Source organism: Pimephales promelas, chromosome 15, assembly GCF_988280905.1.
Source record: "Pimephales promelas chromosome 15, fPimPro1.hap1.1, whole genome shotgun sequence".
Taxonomy (NCBI): Eukaryota; Metazoa; Chordata; class Actinopteri; order Cypriniformes; family Leuciscidae; genus Pimephales; species Pimephales promelas.
Window position 1 is genome coordinate 35787806 of NC_142783.1, and position 21090 is coordinate 35808895.

The window sequence follows — 21090 nt, forward strand, 5'->3', positions numbered from 1 at the left end:
CTGCACTGCAGATCGGTGACGTCACGAATCACGATCATCCGAGTAGGAACGATCGATTCCTCGATTTTAACCGGTATCGATTTAGCAATCAATCTGGTAACTTTAGTTGATCTTGGTTGATACGTGAACAATTTTTTGAAACGTTATTTCTAGCTCATGCTATCAAATAATCACATTAACCTTTGTTAGTTTTACGTAGTTTTTAAACAATTGATCCACTAAATTCAGTCAGGAAGTGTTTGTTTGTCTTTAATATGTAACATCTCTTCATTTTTACTACTAATTACAGCAGCAAATAAATATCAATGAACATCAGGAGGAATGTTGAACTATTCAGAACAACTTCCAGAAATAAAACATGTAATCCATCAGTCAGCGTTCAGTCCGAGAAAACACCAGTTTAAATTGTCATGTTATATTTACCTCAGTCGTTTAATGACGATAAACTTGATAGTTATCTAGTGAAATAACTCTATAGAAGAGCATTCTGATAAATATGTGTTATGCAGTATTCATTATATTATATTAGTGCTCTTCAGAAACACAACGGGTGATGTCACGCCCATATTGTATACAGTCTGTGATCATAACCTGTAATATTACAGTAATGCACAGGGTTCCTGTAGAGTTCACTGCTTCGGTTCTTTCATACTTGAGATGAATTGTCCTGAATCTGATATACAGTATATCCAGATGGATGGGGATTGATAATAGTGTAGCTCGTGCCGAAGTGCTTCGTGACCACAGGGATCGAGGGGTGAGGCTGTGTTCCTGTTTATGACTGTGCTCTTGTGTTCCAGACTCACACACACACACACAGCCTCACGTCACATGTCTGCTTTTATATAATAGTCGTGGTGAATGTTAAATAAAGGCGTATTCATGACAGCTGGTTGTTTCTTGTGATTGACGCAGAGGATGTTGGCGATGAAGGCGAGGAGGAGCGCGAGTGCATTTCCTACAGCGTTAGCATCGACATCCACTACGGGCTTAAATCTAACAGGTAACTAGCGGCAAACATGTGATCCTGATCTGTGTGTATCTCTGCTAATGTGAACGTGTTGTTTCAGCCTGGCGTTGATCAAGCGTACGGGAGTGATCGACGCGGATAAACCGATCTCCACACAGGTGCGTGTTCTGACGCTCAGCGAAGACTCCCCGTACGAGACCCTGCACTCCTTCATCAGCAATGCGGTCGCTCCGTACTTCAAATCCTACATCCGGGAGTCTGGCAAAGCCGACAGGTAACGTCCGCCACACCCTTCCTGAAGGAGGAGGATCTTCTCCCTTAAAGACCTTTACAACCAAAGAAAGACACCGATCCGGTCGTGACGCGGCTGTAATGCCTCAACATGCACCAATTTCTCTAAATGTCATAATCATCTGTTCTCACACAAGTATTCATCTCTTCAGTGAGCTTAAATGAACACATTTCTAGTTAACTGATTTTATGTACAGTTGTGAAATACTCTGAGAACAGATCACTGTGGACTGGACTGATGCATGTTGTGAAAAGCGCTACACAGATGAAGGTGGATTGATTGGAAGAGTGTTTGTTGTGCAGGGATGGAGATAAGATGGCCCCGTCGGTGGAGAAGAAGATCGCGGAGCTGGAGATGGGGCTGCTGCACCTCCAGCAGAACATCGAGATCCCCGAGATCAGTCTGCTCATACACCCCACCATCAGCAACGTGGCCAAGCAGTGCTACGAGCGCGCCGAGAAGCCCAAGGTCACCGACTTCGGGGACAAGGTGGAGGATCCCAGCTTCCTGAACCAGCTGCAGTCCGGCGTCAACCGCTGGATCCGTGAGATACAGAAGGTGTGTGTGTGTGTGTGTGTGAGATCCCAGCTTCCTGAACCAGCTGCAGTCCGGCGAGATGCAGAAGACTGACTTTAGTGTGAGCTGAAGTGCTGTTGTGTGAGGTTTGTGTGTGTGTGTGTGTGTGTGTGTGCAGGTGACGAAGCTGGACCGAGACCCGGCCTCGGGGACGGCCCTGCAGGAGATCAGCTTCTGGCTGAACCTGGAGCGCGCGCTGAACCGCATCCAGGAGAAGAGGGAGAGCCCCGAGGTGCTGCTCACGCTCGACATCCTGAAGCACGGCAAGCGCTTCCACGCCACCGTCAGCTTCGACACCGACACAGGTGAGCGTCACACTCTCAGACCGCGTCACCCGTCGAGGAAACACTATTACCTCAATGTTTTAAAGGGACACTGTGTAGAGTTTTAGGTATTTTATTATCAGAAATCAATATTTTTATTCATAAATATGTCCTCAATGGTGTACAAATACCTCTGCAAATTATCTGACTTATCCTCGTAAATGAAGAATTTATTATCTTTATGTACATGGGACGGGTAGGTTAACGGAGGCTTCCATGTCGTTCCGCCATCTTGAAAAACTATAATAGCAGAGAGGGTCAAAAAGTACCACCAGCCAAACGCGTTTCCACAACGCGTTTTCGTTCAGACTCAGAGCCAGCGTCACGTCACATTGAGAGGCGCATTCCCTGAATTGCTCTCCTATGATTGCTGATTGCTCTATTATTTGTAATGGCGGACCATACATATGCCGAGTCACAGGAGAATGCATCTTCCACGCAAAAAAAGGCAAGACTGGAACGAAAAAGGAAACGTGACCGGAGATTGCAAAAAACGAGAGTAAATATCGGGATCGCGTTTTCAAGGTGGAAAGAGCTAATGCAGCATAAAGATTTCAGAAGAGACGCTGAAGTTGCCTGCTTTCTCCTCGACAGGTTAGTCAATGTTACAGTCTTACTTAATTTTTTTGTCATTGCTTGGTTGTGTACTTTATTATATATACAGTATAACATAGGTAAAAAAGTTAAACAAGGTCTTTGATGAATAGCAGCTATTGACTACTTTACTCGCTGCTATTGTGAAGGTGCTAAAAACAAGGTTTGTAAGTTTACTCTTTATAACCTATAAATTCAGTAAGAATATAGAGATAATGAATGTTTTTGCATTGTTTGCACACCTAATGATATTTCAAGTTTTTAGTTATCTGAAATTTTATGTTATTTATCATTTATACTGTGACCTCGCATTGAATAATACAGACGCATACAGTAATTTTGTATGTAGCCTATGCCTATAGTTTTATTTGTGAACATTGGAGAGGGTCAACAACTGCTGGAGTCAAGTCCCTTTTATGTAAGAATAAATGGTCAATAAACCATGATCTGATTTGATCGTCTCTTGTAGTTGCCGGGTATCTTTGTCGTCGTTGTGTTGACTCTCGCGCTCCTCGTCGTCCATCTCGCCTGACGTTAGATCCCACTGATCCACTGCCTCTCTGTCCTCTCCCTCTACCTCTACCTCTACCTCTACCTCTTCCTCTCCCTACTGCTGAATCATCCGATGATGATATCTAACAATCAGGTAATTCAGAAAATATAACGAATATAGGCGGCATTACTACTAATTACAACAGTTCATGTTTTTCAGTGTCAGAAACTCATACTGTAACATTCGTTTGTTCGTTGTGTCAAGTTGCTGTTTTTTTTTAAATTACAAACCTGTTCACCCGGAGAAAAACTCGATGAAGTGTTACTACAAGACATCCTGTCATAGCATTTTGGTACATAACGGCAACCGTAGATGCAATACGCACTTGAAAAGGCGAGGCGCTGGAGAGCAAAATTCGTTTGAATGCAAAATAATATTTAACCACTAGATGGGGGTAGATCCTACACAGAGTCCCTTTAAAGGGGACATATCATGCAAAATCCACTTTTTTAGCCCTTAAATGCATTTTGTTGTATATTTGGAGTGTGTATAAGTACAGAAAAGATGAAATTATTCTATTCAAGTGCTTCGTTTATATCTTTATATTCTGTTTTGGTCATATTTTTCAACCTGTTCAGATTTTTCTGTTGTCTATGACGTTTTTTGAGCAAGTGCGTCACCGTATTTGCAGCGAAACTGACAAATAAAGACATCGACTACCGGCCCAACACTTCGAGCAATCCGCCATTATTATTTCTCGCTCCGATGTTGTAGTCCGAGCTCAATGATGCAGACGTTACGAGAGGGCAAGTCAAAATGTTCGGTTGTTGGATGTACGTTAGTAACCTGAAGCACTTCAAGGATTCCCACTTCAACAACCTCCGCCAGTAACGTTATACAGAAGCGTTTGCCGATCGACTTCGTCTGAATGAGAGGTAAATTCCTCTATCTTTGGAGACGACAAACAGAGCATTTCCATAAGCTGTAAATATCGTTAATAAAAATAAAGTACTTTACTTTCTTAAAACACATGGTGGTCATGGTTTAGCAGTACCTTTGTCTTTCTTTGTTTTTGTTTTGAAGTAACGTTACACGTCTGCAGTATTATTGTTCTTGAGTTTCATCAATGCTCATTTAGCTGCTTTTCTAAACGTATCATATTATCAATACAGATTGTTTGTGGTAAGATTAGACCGTAGTCATTTATCTTGTCAGTGTGCTTGTTTTAACAAGAGAAATAGTCGACTTTCACTAATAACACAAAACAGTTAACTCGCATACCAATACATGAAGAGGTTGTTCTGCAGGTTCGTCGTCGTCTTCATCGACTCGCTCGCTCTGGCTCGAATATGTAAGGCTTGATGGACAAGTCTTCTGTTGTTGACATTTTATTAACGTGTGAATAAAAATGTTCTTTGAAGGTATCGTATATAATCGTATATCTCTAATCAAACTACAATAATGGCCGAACGTGTGGAGTTGGACCGACCGTGAACTCATGGACCTGGAGAGCGGGCGGGGTGTGATGCATCTCCTCTTTATTTAAAGGGGCCACTTTGAAACGAGTCGCTCACAGACGCACATCAGAAAAGGGGCCTGTGGAGCTATAATAATGAGGAATTCAGACCCAAGCATTGCAGTTATGTTTTATATAGACCACAACGGTATGATTTATATGTAAAAATGAATGATTTAAAGCATGATATGTACCCTTTAAATAATCGGTAGAATACTCCATTCCTTGCTGCTTGTCTCTAACGTGTGTGTGTGTGTGTGTGTGTCTCAGGACTAAAGCAGGCTGTGGAGACGGTGAACGATTACAACCCGCTGATGAAGGACTTCCCCCTCAACGACCTGCTGTCGGCCACCGAGCTGGACAAGATCCGGCAGGCGCTGGTGGCCATCTTCACTCACCTCCGCAAGATCCGAAACACCAAGTACCCGATCCAGCGAGCGCTGCGTCTGGTGGAGGCCATCTCGCGGGACCTGAGCTCGCAGCTGCTGAAGGTGCTGGGCACACGCAAGCTCATGCACGTGGCCTACGAGGAGTTCGAGAAGGTGCGCGCCGCCTCTTTAGGTCACGGTGAGAGCGGTACCGTCTCCCGCAGGCCCGCTCACGCTCCTCTCGTCCACAGGTGATGGTGGCGTGCTTCGAGGTGTTCCAGACGTGGGAGGACGAGTACGAGAAGCTGCAGGTGCTGCTGAGGGACATCGTGAAGAGGAAGCGGGAGGAGAACCTGAAGATGGTGTGGCGTCTGAGTCCCGCGCACCGCAAGCTGCAGGCCCGGCTGGACCACATGAGGCGCTTCCGGCGCCAGCACGAGCAGCTGCGGGCCGTCATCGTGCGCGTGCTGCGGCCTCAGGTGCGCCACCCGCTGTTCACACGAGCCAATGAGGACGTGACCGTGCGAGTTCACAGCGACCCGTTCGGTGCAGGTTTCTTTAAATGATAAAAGCTAATAATGTGACAAATTTTAATTTTCTTTCTGAATGTTAAAACAAGTTAACGTTATATCGTGCGAATATGGGTATAATTAATGAAATTCAAGTGTGCTACATCCGCCATGTTGTTACTGGCACTTGCTACTCTTTAGGGTTAGGGTAAAAAATATTGATTTCTCGATTTTAATCGATTCTCATTTTTACGAACCGATATCGATTTTCTTAAAAGCCCAGAATCGATTGATCTGTCCTGTTTTCAGTTGACGAATGAGCGGGACATAGCAGTGCCCCCCATCCAATCAATAGCAAGAGCTACGGGCTTTTAACACTTGATTTGAAACAAAGTCTCAGATTTCAAGTTATGTCCATTTTACTACGAAATTCACCAATCAACAGATGAACACGAGTGAGCATCAAACCCGTGTCATGTTTAATGTAATCACTAAATCAGTGTTTCGGAGAACAATGTCGCGTAACATCACATTTACCATTTATTCATAGATCATAATCTCGTTAGTCAGCTGAAAAAGCTACCGGCTAAATATATGCACAATTTTTAATGTTCTCCAACATTTTAAATGTTTATGTATTCAGACACAGATATTATTTTTGATATTTTATTTGTAACTACCAGCAAATATTTGTAACTTGTGAGCAAACATGACTCCTCCACTGTGAGCTGATGATGTTCTGCCGAAGTGTGTTTTCTGCTCTTTTTACACACACACTGAACAACATTCGCATTGCTTGGTCACTGGTTGAGCTAAACTGGTATTCTCTAATTGTGTCGTTCAATTGAACAGCTGACAGATATTCAACATAATTCATGTGTGAGAGTCCAACAGAAGGACAAAACCAGTCACATATCAAACACTGAGTTCTGCTCACATTTATCACCATTTACTCAACTATAGCCCATACACTGATGATGGGAGGAGTGTGTGTGTGTGAAAACGAATCGACCTCGAGTTGAATCGTAATCGAATCGAAAGGTTGTGTCATCGCCCAGCCCTCGATTGTGGACTTGCGCATGACTTTGCCTGCGCTTGTCTTTGCAGGTGTCCGCCGTGTCCCAGCATGCCCAGGGAGAGGCCGCCGAGCCGGCCGATCTGAAGGTGGCCGAGGTTCTGTTCGACGCTGCGGACGCCAACGCCATCGAGGAGGTCAATCTGGCGTATGAGAACGTGAAGGAGGTGGACGGCCTGGACGTGTCGAAGGAGGGCATGGAGGCGTGGGAGGCGGCCATGAAGCGCTACGACGAGCGCATCGACCGCGTGGAGACGCGCATCACGGCCCGCCTGCGCGACCAGCTGGGCACCGCCAAGAACGCCAACGAGATGTTCCGCATATTCTCCCGCTTCAACGCCCTGTTCGTGCGGCCGCACATCCGCGGAGCCATCCGCGAGTACCAGACGCAGCTCATCCAGCGCGTCAAAGACGACATCGAGTCCCTGCACGACAAGTTCAAGGTGCAGTATCCTCAGAGCCAGTCCTGCAAGATGAGCCACGTGCGCGACCTGCCGCCCGTCTCCGGCTCCATCATCTGGGCCAAGCAGATCGACCGGCAGCTCACGGCCTACATGAAGCGCGTGGAGGACGTGCTCGGCAAGGGCTGGGAGAACCACGTGGAGGGCCTGAAGCTCAAGCAGGACGGCGACAGCTTCCGCGCTAAGCTCAACACGCAGGAGATCTTCGACGACTGGGCCCGCAAGGTGCAGCAGCGCAACCTGGGCGTGTCGGGCCGCATCTTCACCATCGAGAACACGCGCGCACGCGGGCGCACCGGCACCGTGCTCAAGCTCAAGGTCAACTTCCTGCCCGAGATCATCACGCTCTCCAAGGAGGTGCGCAACCTGAAGTGGCTGAGCTTCCGCGTGCCGCTAGCCATCGTCAACAAGGCCCATCAGGCCAACCAGCTGTACCCGTTCGCCATCTCGCTCATCGAGAGCGTGCGCACGTACGAGCGCACCTGTGAGAAGGTGGAGGAGCGCACCTCCATCTCGCTGCTCGTGGCCGGCCTGAAGAAGGAGGTGCAGGCGCTCGTCACCGAGGGCATCTCGCTCGTCTGGGAGTCCTACAAGCTCGACCCGTACGTGCAGCGGCTGGCCGAGACCGTCTTCAACTTCCAGGAAAAGGTACGTCTGATCCAGAGGTCGTAGGTCGCACGTTCGACTCGTGCTTTTTGGCTCAAAGGTGAAGACTCGACTCCGTGCATGTACTCTTTGTGAGATTCCCCTCTCTGTTCAGCGTATGATTGACTGTCCTGTGTGTGTGACGCTCGTAGAAGGACTTTAGTAAGATTATGCCTGAAAAGGTTTGGATTTTTTTTCACATGTTCATTTAAAAAAATATATACAGGTGAAACCCGAAAAATTAGGATATCGTGCTAAAGTTAATTTATTTCAGTAATTCAACTTAAAAGGTGAAACTAATATCTTATATAGTACCGTTTACACCGATTGAGCCTCCATTATTATTACTTCAGTGCCCGAGAGGAGAACGCTTGCGCTCATGATGGAGTTTAAGAGAAATGAATACAGTCGTGTGTCCTTCCTCCGCTTGGCAGTGTAAATGCTGCATGAACAGACGTGAGTGACATGTTGACTTGTGGGTATTTCCCTCTCAGGTGGACGATCTCCTTCTGCTGGAGGAGAAGATTGATCTGGAGGTGCGCTCGCTTGAAACCTGCATGTACGAGCATAAGATGTTCACGGAGATCCTGAACCGCATCCAGAAGGCCGTCGATGACCTGAACCTGCACTCATACTCCAATCTGCCCATCTGGGTCAACAAGCTGGACATCGAGGTCAGCCACTCCTCAGCACACTTGTGGAGAATAACACCTTACAATATCGCTACTGCATTAAAATGAGCTGATTGCATTACCTGTGTGACGTGTGTTCGGCAGATCGAGCGTATCCTGGGGGTGCGGCTGCAGGCGGGGCTCAAGGCCTGGACGCAGGTCCTGCGGGGACAGATGGAGGACAAGGCGGATGTGGACATGGACACGGAGGCGCCGCAGCTCAGCCACAAGCCGGGAGGAGACCCCAAGATTAAGGCAAGCGTCCTTCATCCAGTCCAGTCCGCTTTATTTCTATAGCGCAGAGCATTTCACAGTAAGACGCAGGAAATTATCAGTCAATCATGCTAATTCTATCAAGGTTTCTGTCATTATTCAGATCAAGTGCAGTCAGATATAACATTAATCAACTACACGGATGTGTCCTAACTTCACTGAACTCTTTTCTCCGTCCAACAGAACGTCATCCATGAATTGAGGATCACAAACCAGGTCATCTACCTGAACCCGCCGATCGAGGACTGCCGCTACAGGCTGTACCAGGAGATGTTCGCTTGGAAGATGGTCATTCTGTCTCTACCCAGAATCCAGAGTCAGAGATATCAGGTGTGTGTGGTTAGCTCTGCGTCCGCTGTCAGTGCCCCGCACCTGCGCTAATGTCGGCTCTTTAAACAGGTCGGAGTTCACTACGAGCTATCCGAAGAGGAGAAGTTCTACAGGAACGCGCTGACCAGGATGCCCGACGGCCCGTCCGCCCTGGAGGAGGCGTACAATGCCGTGAAGGAGAACGTCTCCGAGGTGGAGCAGTACGTCAAGGTAGCGTCCTCCCCGTGAAGCGGCGAGTGTGTGTGTGTGTGTGTGTGTGTGTGTCCCGTACAGTGAGTGACGCTGCTCTGTCCTCAGGTGTGGCTGCAGTACCAGTGTCTGTGGGACATGCAGCCCGAGAACATCTACAACCGTCTGGGGGAAGACCTCAACAAGTGGCAGGCGCTGCTGGTGCAGATCCGCAAAGCTCGAGGCACGTTCGACAACGCCGAAACCAGGAAAGAGTTCGGGCCGGTCATCATCGACTACGGCAAGGTCAGAGGTCGCTCCGTGAACTAGCAGTGCTCGTTACGGTCCTTTTTATGGAAAGCGATGTTAGTAAATTGAGTTACTTGATCAAAATTATTACTAATTGCATTAATATTGTAACTCATTACTTTGCCTAAAAAGTAATGCAATGAATTCATTTTAATGAAGTAACTCAATATTCTAACATTTACTTTCCATAAAAAGTTACTCAGTAACATAATTTGTTGTTTTTTGTACGAAATAACTCAAAATTGTAACTCATTACATTTTAGGCAAATTAATGCGTTACAATTGTGAGCTATTTCATAAAAAAGTAACACATTTTGTTACTGAGTTACTTTTTATGGAAAGTAATGCTACAATTTTGTTACTCCTTAAAATGGTAACAACTAACTTTTTATAGGAAGTAATTTTACAATTAGGGCTGTATTCAACCAAAGAAATCCTTAGTCGACCAAAGTCGAGTCCTGCTCGACGATTAGTCGACTAAAAAAAAAAAAAAAAAAAAAACGTGATATTTTGATTAAACATTTTTTAAACAATTGTCATTGAGCATTTATAAAACAACAACGAAAAAACATCACAAATAAATAAAACTATAATAATAATATAATTCTTTGAAAATTAAGTGATTTTTTAACTGCAAAAAGTGAAGAGCTGTGTCCTCGGTCTATAGTACAGTCCCAATCGCGCACCTGACCACACCACACCCTGCAAAAAATATAACTGCTATCTGCCACATAATGAAAAATCCCAACAAAAGCTCTCGTTTATACAGGCTTTATATTCTTCTTTACTTTCAAAGCTATGGGTTAACTTTAGTCCTGACGATCAAGGCGTTTTAAACAACACTCAAAAAAAAACAAATAACTTAAAAACAATCCTATAATAGGCTGTACCGCGTATAGGTTTATTTTCGTTTTGTTGCATTATTTAGGCTATTTTCAAATGCGTCAAGTGTACAAATAAAAACGAAAACATTAAGAAAACACAATCTATTGAGTCAGCATGATATAGCCGTTAAAAGGCTGCTCACGTCTTTTGCGCGCTCAAGTTCGATTTTAAATGTAGGCGCGCGACTTGCGCGCTCATAATGGCAACGCGATCGCCTCCCTCCACAGTCTTGTCGTCTTTGTTTTAAAATGCAGCCAGACAAAAGATTTATATTTCCTGGACATTTTGTCGACTAAAGCCAAAACAAGCAGCGTTCTAACAGAATGAATACAGCATCCCTTACCGAGCGCGAGCAGCAGCGCAGCCAGCCACAGGTGCGGTTCCCGAGTGTATTATGTGTGTGCGCTAAACTGTGGCGCAGTTACAAAAATAGCCTAAATTAAAGCATTTTAAAGTTGGGGACAAAACATAGGCTAATTATATTTAGAATACAGTAATAAATAACTGATTATAAATGAATAAATATCAAGGAGTAAGTCATTGAAAAATTCCTTCTATTGGTAAAAAAAAAAAAAAAAATGCAACTGGTCGACCAATAAGAATGTCAGTCGACCACGACGGCATCGACCGATTAGTCGACTAAACGACTAAAGTTGACAGCCCTAGTTACAATATTGTTACTTCACAAAAAGTACCTAATTACATTACTTTTCTGTGCAAAGTAATGCGTTACAATAGTTATTTCATTAAAAGATTCAAATTATTTTACTTTTGTTACAAATATGTTACTTTTTATGGAAAGTATTGTGTTACTCTTTAAAATTCAAACGATTAGTTACTTTTTATGGAAAGTAATGTTACAATATTGTTACTTCATAAAAAGTGTCACTTGGTACTGTAACATTACTATCCATAAAAAGGAACTGTTACTTCCTAAATAGTAATTATGTTTTAATGTGTTACAATATTGTGTTACTCCTTATAAAGGTAACAGCCAGTTACTCTTCATGGAAAGCAAGCTGATATTATAAAACAAGTGTGGTCCGTCTGAGAGTGTGTGTTGTGACGTGTGGTGCAGGTCCAGTCGAAGGTGAACCTGAAGTACGACTCGTGGCATAAGGAGGTGCTCAGCAAGTTCGGGCAGATGCTGGGCAACAACATGCAGGACTTCCACTCTCAGATCTCCAAGGTGTGTGTGTGTGCTCTGCCTCATGGGATACGCCGTGTGTGTGTGTGTGTGTGCTGAAGTGAGTGTGTCTGATGTGTTCTACGCTCTTCCAGTCTCGTCAAGAACTGGAGCAGCATTCGGTGGACACGGCCAGCACCTCCGACGCCGTGACCTTCATCACGTACGTGCAGACGCTCAAACGCAAGATCAAGCAGTTCGAGAAGCAAGTGGACGTGAGTACAGCGGCCGGCTCGTGCGCGCGCGCGGTTCTGTGGTGTTGTGATGTCATGAAGCCTCTGGTCCACAGGTGTTCCGCAACGGCCAGCGTCTGCTGGAGAAGCAGCGCTTCCAGTTCCCGCCCTCGTGGCTCTACATCGACAACATCGAGGGCGAGTGGGGCGCCTTCAGTGACATCATGAAGCGCAAAGACACCGCCATCCAGCAGCAGGTGGCCAACCTCCAGATGAAGATCGTGCAGGAGGACCGAGCGGTGGAGAACCGCACCACCGACCTGCTGTCCGACTGGGAGAAGACCAAACCAGTGGGGGTACGTATGTGTGTGTGTGTGTCAGGTGTTCAGGTGTCCTCTGAGTGTGTGTGTGTGTGTGTGTGTGTGTGTGTGTCAGGTGTTCAGGTGTCCTCTGAGTGTGTGTGTCTCAGGGCAGGTGAAGGTGTGTGTGTTTCAGGTGTTCAGATGTCCTCTGAGTGTGTGTGTGTGTGTGTCTCTGCAGGGCAGTCTGCGTCCAGAGGAGGCGCTGCAGTCGCTCACCATCTACGAGGGCAAGTTTGGGCGTCTGAAAGATGACCGTGAGAACTGTGCGAAGGCCAAGGAGGCGCTGGAGCTGACGGACACGGGCCTGCTGAGCAGCAGCGAGGAGCGAGTGCAGGTGTGTGTGTGTGTGTGTGTGGAGACCTCGCTCACCGCCTTTAAAGATGGCGATTTACAGGCGCTAATCGATGTAATAACAAACACTTGCTTTCCTTCTAGTCTGAGAGAAAATGACCAATGCATGAAAACTGTGATTTTGCCTGTAGTGTCACATGTATTTCCAATTAGCTTAATATTGTATTTTAGTTTATTTTTTTCTCCCGTCATTGTGAGATGTTATGTGTGCCTCGTTGCGTCTGCTAACGTGTGTGTGTGTGTGTGTGTGTGTGTGTGTGTGTCAGGTGGCTCTGGAGGAGCTGCAGGATCTGAAGGGCGTGTGGTCGGAGCTGTCGAAGGTGTGGGAGCAGATCGACCAGATGAAGGAGCAGCCGTGGGTCTCGGTGCAGCCGCGCAAGGTTAGCCGCGCTCTCGTCGTCTCGACTCACGCGCGTGTCGAGGGTTAGCTTCACTGACTCGTGTTCTCGCTCCCCACAGCTGCGGCAGAATCTGGACGGGCTCCTGAACCAGCTGAAGAACTTCCCCGCGCGCCTGCGCCAGTACGCCTCGTACGAGTACGTGCAGCGGCTGCTCAAGGGCTACATGAAGGTGAGCCGCTTCTGCACGCTAGCAGACGCTCATGCTAGTGAGCTAACACTGCTTCCAACTAGGGATGGGCAACGATTAATCGCATCCAAAATAAAAGTTTGTGTTTACATAATATATGTGTGTGTAGTGTGTATAATTAATTTGTATATATAAAAACTCACACATGCATGTACATATTTAAGAAAAATGTGTTATTATTATATCAAATATTTATATTTATATGTAATATTAATTGTGAATAAATATATATATAAAATATATACATACATGTGTGGGTATATATACAAATTAATTATACACACTACACACACATATATCATGTAAACACAAACTTTTATTTTGGATGCGATTAATCGTTGCCCATCCCTAGTTCCCTAACCCTTTGCATCGATTTGGAGCGAGTTTCAAACTGTCACAGTCACATGATTTCAGGAAACTAGGCTTTGTTGCGTCTCTATGGTTTCTAAGCGTTTTGCTCATTTCGAGTGGTCCACTTGGGGGAGATGATCTCTGTGAACCACTGAACCAGTTTCTATGATTTATACCCGATCGCGGCTCAGTCTTATAACGTTTTAACGTACAATAAAAGAAAGAGTTGTAGTTATTGGTCTATTATTGGGCTGATTAACCCAACTTAACCTATTAACCCAATTTTTAATTTACTCATTATAAACACTTTATAATGGGATAAATTAAAACTTAAAAACATAAACACATTTTGCACTGTTTGGCTGTGTTCTGACCAGCAGGGGTCACTGGTGTGTGTTCTGACCAGCAGGGGTCACTGGTGTGTGTGTGTTCTGACCAGCAGGGGTCACTGGTGTGTGTTCTGACCAGCAGGGGTCACTAGTGTGTGTTTGACAGACTCTGTTTCGGATGAATTGATCTAAAGCTGTATTTCTCCCATGACCTCTGGGTCTCAGGTGAACATGCTGGTGATCGAGCTGAAGTCGGAGGCGCTGAAGGACCGGCACTGGAAGCAGCTGATGAAGCGTCTGCATGTGAACTGGGTTCTGTCGGAGCTGAGTCTGGGCCAGATCTGGGACGTGGACCTGCAGAAGAACGAGATGGTGGTGAAGGACGTGCTGCTGGTGGCCCAGGGGGAGATGGCCCTCGAGGAGTTCCTCAAGCAGGTGCTCACACACACACACACACACACACACACACGCCCCTCTGCAATACTTGTAATGAGATCCCCAACGCTGTGTTCAAGCGCTGCTTCCTGTGTCCTGCAGATCCGTGAAGTGTGGAACTCGTACGAGCTCGATCTGGTCAACTATCAGAACAAGTGTCGTCTGATCCGCGGATGGGACGATCTGTTCAACCGGGTCAAGGAGCACATCAACAGCGTGTCTGCCATGAAGCTCTCCCCGTACTACAAGGTGACTCACTTCCTCTCCGTCGGGAGGCCATCTTTCCCAATCCTTATTTCAACTCGGTATAGTTTCCCATGATCAAATCTAATCATGAAACGGTTGGTCCGCAGGTGTTCGAGGAAGACGCTCTGAGCTGGGAGGACAAGCTGAACCGCATCATGGCGCTGTTCGACGTGTGGATCGACGTGCAGCGCCGCTGGGTTTACCTGGAGGGCATCTTCACCGGCAGCGCAGACATCAAGCACCTGCTCCCCGTGGAGACCCAGCGCTTCCAGAGGTCAGAGGTCAAACACATGCACAAACTGCTGTGCTGCTGCTCTCGGGCTGTGGACTGAACATGTGACCCGTGTGCTTTACAGCATCAGCACCGAGTTCCTGGCTCTGATGAAGAAGGTGACCAAGTCTCCTCTGGTCATGGACGTCCTGAACATCCAGGGGGTTCAGAGGTCACTGGAGAGACTGGCCGATCTGCTGGGGAAGATCCAGAAGGCACTGGGAGAATATCTGGAGAGGGAGCGCTCGTCGTTCCCCAGGTCAGCCACACATTAGACATGAGGGATCATGGGAATGAAATCCAGAAGAGAACAGTTGATAGTTCCTTTTAGTTTTGATGGTGTTCATTTTGTGGACACTGAGGGAACGTTAGGGACGCACCCATATTGATATTTTGGCCAATGCCGATAATTCTTTATATCTGAATGCTGATAACGATAGATTGGCCGATTTAAATCTAAACACAAATGATTACAAAAGCAAAACTCGTCCCTAGAAAGGTTCTCCCGACTTCTCGTCACCCTAACTAAGCAAACACAGGATAGGTCGGCTAATGATAAATACGTGAGGAGATTAGACGCAGGAGTGAAGGCCACTGACGCAGTGAACACTAGTTACGGTGATGTTAGGAAGGGTTAGCCGGTTAAACTGCGTTCAGAAGTGTGTACATTAGCAGTTACTGCTCTGCCAGACGTTGGTGGTGTCGCTCGTCATGTGCTAGACTCGCTGCTCTTCCTGCAGGTTCTACTTCGTGGGCGACGAGGATCTGCTGGAGATCATTGGCAACAGCAAGAATGTGGCCAAACTGCAGAAGCACTTCAAGAAGATGTTTGCAGGCGTGTCCAGCATCCTGCTGAACGAGGACAGCACTGAGGTCCTGGGCATCTCGTCCCGCGAGGGGGAGGAGGTACGGCTCACACACACACACACACACACACACACACCTCCTTATATACGGCTTTATTCAGTGCCGATCGCCCAACCCTCATCCTTCCCTCACACTCTATCACATCTTCTCCTCGCTGCCAAGATGACTTGAAGCCCGAAAATTATACTTACTTTTTTGTTTTTCAGAAAACTTTTCATTTATTTATTTTTTTACCTTTTTAAATTACTAGATTTGACCAAGAAATAATAAATAGAAATTTAAGCACAATCCTTGTTTACTTTACGTTTTACGTACGTAAAAATAAGATTATTTAATGTATAGCCCTTTTATTCCAGCTCTAAATATCTTACATCGGGAGTCTTTGACCTCTTGTAGGAAATAACACATGATCTGATGACTCCAGATGGGCTGATATCTCTGGAGCATGAGCCGTTCCGCTGGGTCCTAAAGCTAGCTCTTCTGTGTGCTTTCAGACACATGTACACATTACAAAATAATTTATTTAGTAAAGTTTTGAGTATTTCTATGTTTTTCTGTGTGAACTGAAGCATTCCTCGCATTCCATTCATTCCTAAGGGGCTTAATTTGACCCAAGAGGGAAGGTTTTTTATTTTATTTTCTTCAACCACAAAACTCTAGCCTGGCTGCGCCCGCCTACGCACTTCCGCTCAATTTCATTTTCCTTCAGTACTGCGTCTGGGACCGCTCCATATCCTTAGGTTTCCAGAAATCTATTTTTTGTAGGACCAATCAGCGAATAGAGGGAGTGGCTGAGAACGATGACGTTGATGTAGTGCGTCAGTTTGAGTGCAGTAATGGCAGCGGAGAAAGACGTGAGAAAAGCTATTCGGTCCATGGCTGGAAAAGAAACTGCCGAATATACAGAATTTAAAGCCGGATTGTTGTCGTCTCACCTCTTGTTGCACAACGGAGGACCAAGTGAAGGAGGCAGAAAGGTTGGAAGTTTGTGCTGGGCAGCTCGTGCACAATGACCGTGACATTTTGGACTTTAGCCTGGTGTTCGCGGTGTTCGGAAGCCCCGAGTCCTGGCTGCTAAACTATTGTTGAAGATCCGCTCAGGAGTCATGTGTCAGTCGCTCAGATTCCCAACAGTAAATTTACTGATTCTTGTGATGAATAGAACATTTTGAGCCCCTTTGGGCACTCGTACAGGAGGTTGGTGTGTCAGTTTTACATGTTGTAAATCATACAAATTGGTTGTGATTTAAAAAAAAAAATTGTCATAAATAAAAATTTGAAAACCCATACTTTGGAGACTATATTTGATTTTCAGTTTTAGATGTCAATGGTTAATTTGTTTTAATAAAAAAAAAAAAACTAAATGCCATATAAAAATGTACAAACACATACTTTGAAGACCATAATTAAGGTAATTAAGAAACAAAAATACGTAATATGAAAAATTGTTGTTTATTACACATCTGCAGACAGACTGATCATTCACTGTAACTTACAGCATTGACTGAATAATCACTGTCCTTCATGTCAAATATACATTTCGAATTAATAATTGTTCCTAGATTAACAAAACCTGCAGCTCTCGTTGACTGAAATCCTATTGTAAATTTAATCCTCTGATCATTCGGAGTTCCAGCCGTTTCGGCGCATGACATACGTCACTCACGACCACACATTAGCGATTGGCTATGGCAGATCGTGAGTGACCCTGGGCAGATCCAATAGATTTGAACTTTAATAGTGAACCCGCCTACAAGGAAGGAAACGTTTCTCAATTGAGGGAGGCCAGACTCTCTGTACAAATGAAATGTATGTACGAGAGTCTGGTAGAACCAGGCTAACAAAACTCCACAATTTAGTGTGTATTCGTGGTTCAAGTGCAACAAAAGTCCTGGGGTCAGTTTGGGGTCTAAATGACCCGAGGGAAGGATGAGTAACACAGCTTCACAGTAATAAACCGTTGCTCAGCTCAGTTCAGGCCCAGTGAGGTGTGTTCAGTTCTGTGTGTTGTGTTTTGCTGTGTTCAGGTGTTCTACAAGACGCCGGTGTCCATCACGGAGCATCCGAAGATCAACGAGTGGCTGACGCTGGTGGAGCGCGAGATGCGCGTGACGCTAGCCAAGCTGCTAGCCGAGTCCGTGACGGAGGTAGGCGCCTTCAACAAGGGCAGCGGCATCGACCTGAGCACATACCTGCACTGGATCGACCGATACCAGGTGAGCTCGCATCACATGACCTCTAATAGTGCATTCACACTGTCAGTCCGCGTTCCATAATTAGTTTAATCCGAATCTGATCAGAAATTGACGTCCACACTGGCTACGCTTACATGCGCGACTTCTGTTTCGATCGGACTGAATTCAGTTGATCATGTGATCGGGTTATGTGTGTTTGTCTCAAGCTTCAGATCGGGGGGGATTTTTTGACATGTGACTGAAATGGGTTTCCAGATTTGCTTTGCTGTTCACATTAGCCAATTCTGATCTGATTTCAATCGGATGTGCGCAAAAATCGGATTCGGACTGACTGAACGCAGCCTGAGACGTGGCCGGCGTGTGCACGCGTCACATGACCTCTAAACCCCTCCTCCGCTGTGTTCAGGCCCAGCTGGTGGTCCTGTCGACCCAGATCGACTGGTCCGAGAACGTGGAGAACGCGCTGACCACGATCGGCGGCGGAGACAACATGGATCCGCTTCAGGCCGTGCTAGTGAACGTGGAGGCGACGCTAAACCTGCTAGCGGACACCGTCCTGATGGAGCAGCCGCCGCTACGCAGGAGGAAGCTGGAGCATCTGGTGAGTGAGTGTGTGTGTGTGTGTGTGTGTGTGTGTTAAAGTAATGGAGATCTGCTGTAACTAGATATGTAAGGATTCCCTCATCTCACGACACTGACCTCACGAGACCATATTAATGCGAACCTCCCAGACATGATTAAAGGTTCACAAAAAATGTACTGTTGATTAAAATGCTAAATTTGATATTAACATTGTGTGTGTAAATGAATCGCGTTATTATGGATTATATTCAACATTTAGTAGTTTAATCGAGTACTGACACTAAAACTCAGACCATGAATACTCTACTCAGTCATTTATATTTGGGATGAACATATTGCTGCGATAGTTTGTGACTGATGTATTGACGCCCCTAGCTGTGACTTGTGTTTTCCGACGTTGGGCACTGAAAGCTAACCTGTCGTTCCCAGATCACGGAGCTGGTGCACCAGAGAGACGTCACCAGAGCTCTGATCAGGAACAAGGTGGACAACCCGAAGTCGTTCGAGTGGCTGAGTCAGATGCGCTTCTACTTCGACCCCAAGCAGACGGACGTCCTGCAGCAGCTCTCCATCCAGATGGCCAACGCCAAGTTCAACTACGGCTTCGAGTACCTGGGCGTGCAGGACAAGCTGGTGCAGACGCCGCTGACCGACCGCTGCTACCTGACCATGACGCAGGCGCTGGAGGCCCGGCTCGGGGGCTCGCCCTTCGGTGCGTCTCCATCCACACCACACTGATGATGCGCTCGTTGAATATATGTGTGCAGTGCTGACGTCAGTCTCCTTCATCTATCCAGCGCTTTAACACTCTAGAGTTCACAGCAGCTTTACAGTGAGAACAGGAGATTACAGTCACAGAGAGTGTTTACAGCAGATCTAGAATAAAGTTACTGTCCAGATAAAGTTAGTTCTGACGTCACAGAGATCGTTAGTTATTACCTTTGCGGCCGCTAACACGACGGCGCTCTGACAGGAAACTCTTAATGTGTTCCAGCCGCTCACTCGCACGCTAGAGTCTTTTGGGCTCGAGAACGCAAGCTTTAAAACGGCTTCCACAACGCAAGCTATGAAAGATGTTGCAAGACGTGATCATCTGTGTGTAACCTTCAGAAGCGCGAGTGTGTGTGTAACCGCGAGCCGTGTGTTGCAGGTCCTGCCGGCACGGGGAAGACGGAGTCGGTGAAGGCTCTCGGACACCAGCTGGGCCGCTTCGTGCTGGTCTTCAACTGCGACGAGACCTTCGACTTCCAGGTACGGCTCCGTAACAGCGTCTCTCACACAGGGTGCTCCGTCCTGGAGTGTGTGTGTGTGTGTGTGTGTGTGTGTGTGTGCGGAGAGAAACTATGTCAAGGCCGTGGAAAGTTTTAGAAAACAAACACACAGAGACGGGCCCTTTAAAGGAGTAGTTCACTTTTGAAAAAACTTTTGCTGATAATTTACTCGCCCCCGTGTCATCCAAGATGTCCATGTCTTTCTTTCTTCAGTCGAAAAGAAATTTAGGTTTTTGATGAAAACATTCCAGGATTTTTCTCCATATAATGGACTTCAATGGGGACCGGATGGTTCAAGGTCCAAAAGAGAGTTAATAACAGTTTCAGATGCAGCTTCAAATGTCTTTAAACGACACCAGATGATGAATAAGGGTCTTATCATGCGAAACGATCGGTTATTTAAATGCTTATTCCAAAAATGTAACTTTTCTAAGGACAAATGTTAGCCTTTCTCCATTCTGTGAGGCGCGTTTGTAACGTCACGTAATACGTAATACGTAATTACGTTCAAAAGGTCACGGCGACGTAGCCGGAAGTACAGAGTCAGAGTGTTTACAAGTTGAACGCATAGGTTGAACGTGAAAACTAACTCAAACGCCGTTTACAAAAAAGGAATTAAAAGGTAAAACAACGATGTCGGACGATTTTGACTCTGTACTTCCGGCTACGTCGCCCGTGACCTTTTGAATGTAATTACGTATTACGTGACGTTACAAACGCGCCTCACAGAATAGAGCAAGGCTAGCATTTGTCCTTAGAATAGTTACATTTTTGGAATAAGTTTTGAAATAACCGATCGTTTCGCATGATAAGACCCTTATTCATCGTCTGGTGTCGTTTAAAGACATTTGAAGCTGCATCTGAAACTGTTATTAACTGTCTTTTGGACCTTGAACCATCCGGTTCCCATTGAAGTCCATTATATGGAGAAAAACCCTGGAATGTTTTCATCAAAAACCTTAATTTCTTTTCGACTGAGGAAAGAAAGACATGGACATCTTGGATGACACGGGGGCGAGTAAATTATCAGCCAAAGTTTTTTCAAAAGTGAACTAATCCTTTAAAGTGCTTGATGATCTTGTGCCGTATCCGCTCCGCCAGCACTCGTGGCCTATACTGTGTGTGTGTGTGTGTGTGTGTGTGTCCCGCTGTGCTTGACTGTGGGCTCTTGCAGGCGATGGGCCGCATCTTCGTGGGCCTGTGTCAGGTGGGAGCCTGGGGCTGCTTCGACGAGTTCAACCGCCTGGAGGAGCGCATGCTGTCCGCCGTCTCCCAGCAGGTGCAGTACATCCAGGTGGCGCTGCGGGAGCACATCAACCCCAACCGAGACCGCAGTACGTATCACACACACACACACACACACACACATAACCTGACACGTACAACAAAACCACAGTACGTATCACACACACACAACCAGACACA

At 46.1% G+C, this 21090-nt stretch overlaps 1 protein-coding gene across 2 annotated transcripts in view; it reads left to right on the forward strand.

Annotated features, from left to right (window-relative positions):
• dync1h1 (dynein, cytoplasmic 1, heavy chain 1) overlaps positions 1-21090 on the forward strand; it is a 52918-nt gene that overhangs the window by 650 nt on the left and 31178 nt on the right. For both annotated transcript variants that reach the window (XM_039669402.2, XM_039669403.2), the window contains exons 2-29: positions 916-1003; positions 1071-1244; positions 1565-1820; positions 1957-2143; positions 5035-5306; positions 5384-5611; positions 6749-7825; positions 8317-8496; positions 8599-8748; positions 8950-9096; positions 9166-9306; positions 9394-9570; positions 11537-11647; positions 11740-11859; positions 11934-12173; positions 12358-12513; positions 12797-12910; positions 12990-13100; positions 14024-14233; positions 14336-14482; positions 14587-14753; positions 14836-15009; positions 15491-15656; positions 17645-17833; positions 18219-18413; positions 18824-19106; positions 19545-19645; positions 20840-20999. In XM_039669402.2, the coding sequence (XP_039525336.1) occupies positions 916-1003; positions 1071-1244; positions 1565-1820; positions 1957-2143; positions 5035-5306; positions 5384-5611; positions 6749-7825; positions 8317-8496; positions 8599-8748; positions 8950-9096; positions 9166-9306; positions 9394-9570; positions 11537-11647; positions 11740-11859; positions 11934-12173; positions 12358-12513; positions 12797-12910; positions 12990-13100; positions 14024-14233; positions 14336-14482; positions 14587-14753; positions 14836-15009; positions 15491-15656; positions 17645-17833; positions 18219-18413; positions 18824-19106; positions 19545-19645; positions 20840-20999 (5721 nt within the window). The remainder of the gene's footprint in view (positions 1-915; positions 1004-1070; positions 1245-1564; positions 1821-1956; positions 2144-5034; positions 5307-5383; positions 5612-6748; positions 7826-8316; positions 8497-8598; positions 8749-8949; positions 9097-9165; positions 9307-9393; positions 9571-11536; positions 11648-11739; positions 11860-11933; positions 12174-12357; positions 12514-12796; positions 12911-12989; positions 13101-14023; positions 14234-14335; positions 14483-14586; positions 14754-14835; positions 15010-15490; positions 15657-17644; positions 17834-18218; positions 18414-18823; positions 19107-19544; positions 19646-20839; positions 21000-21090) is intronic.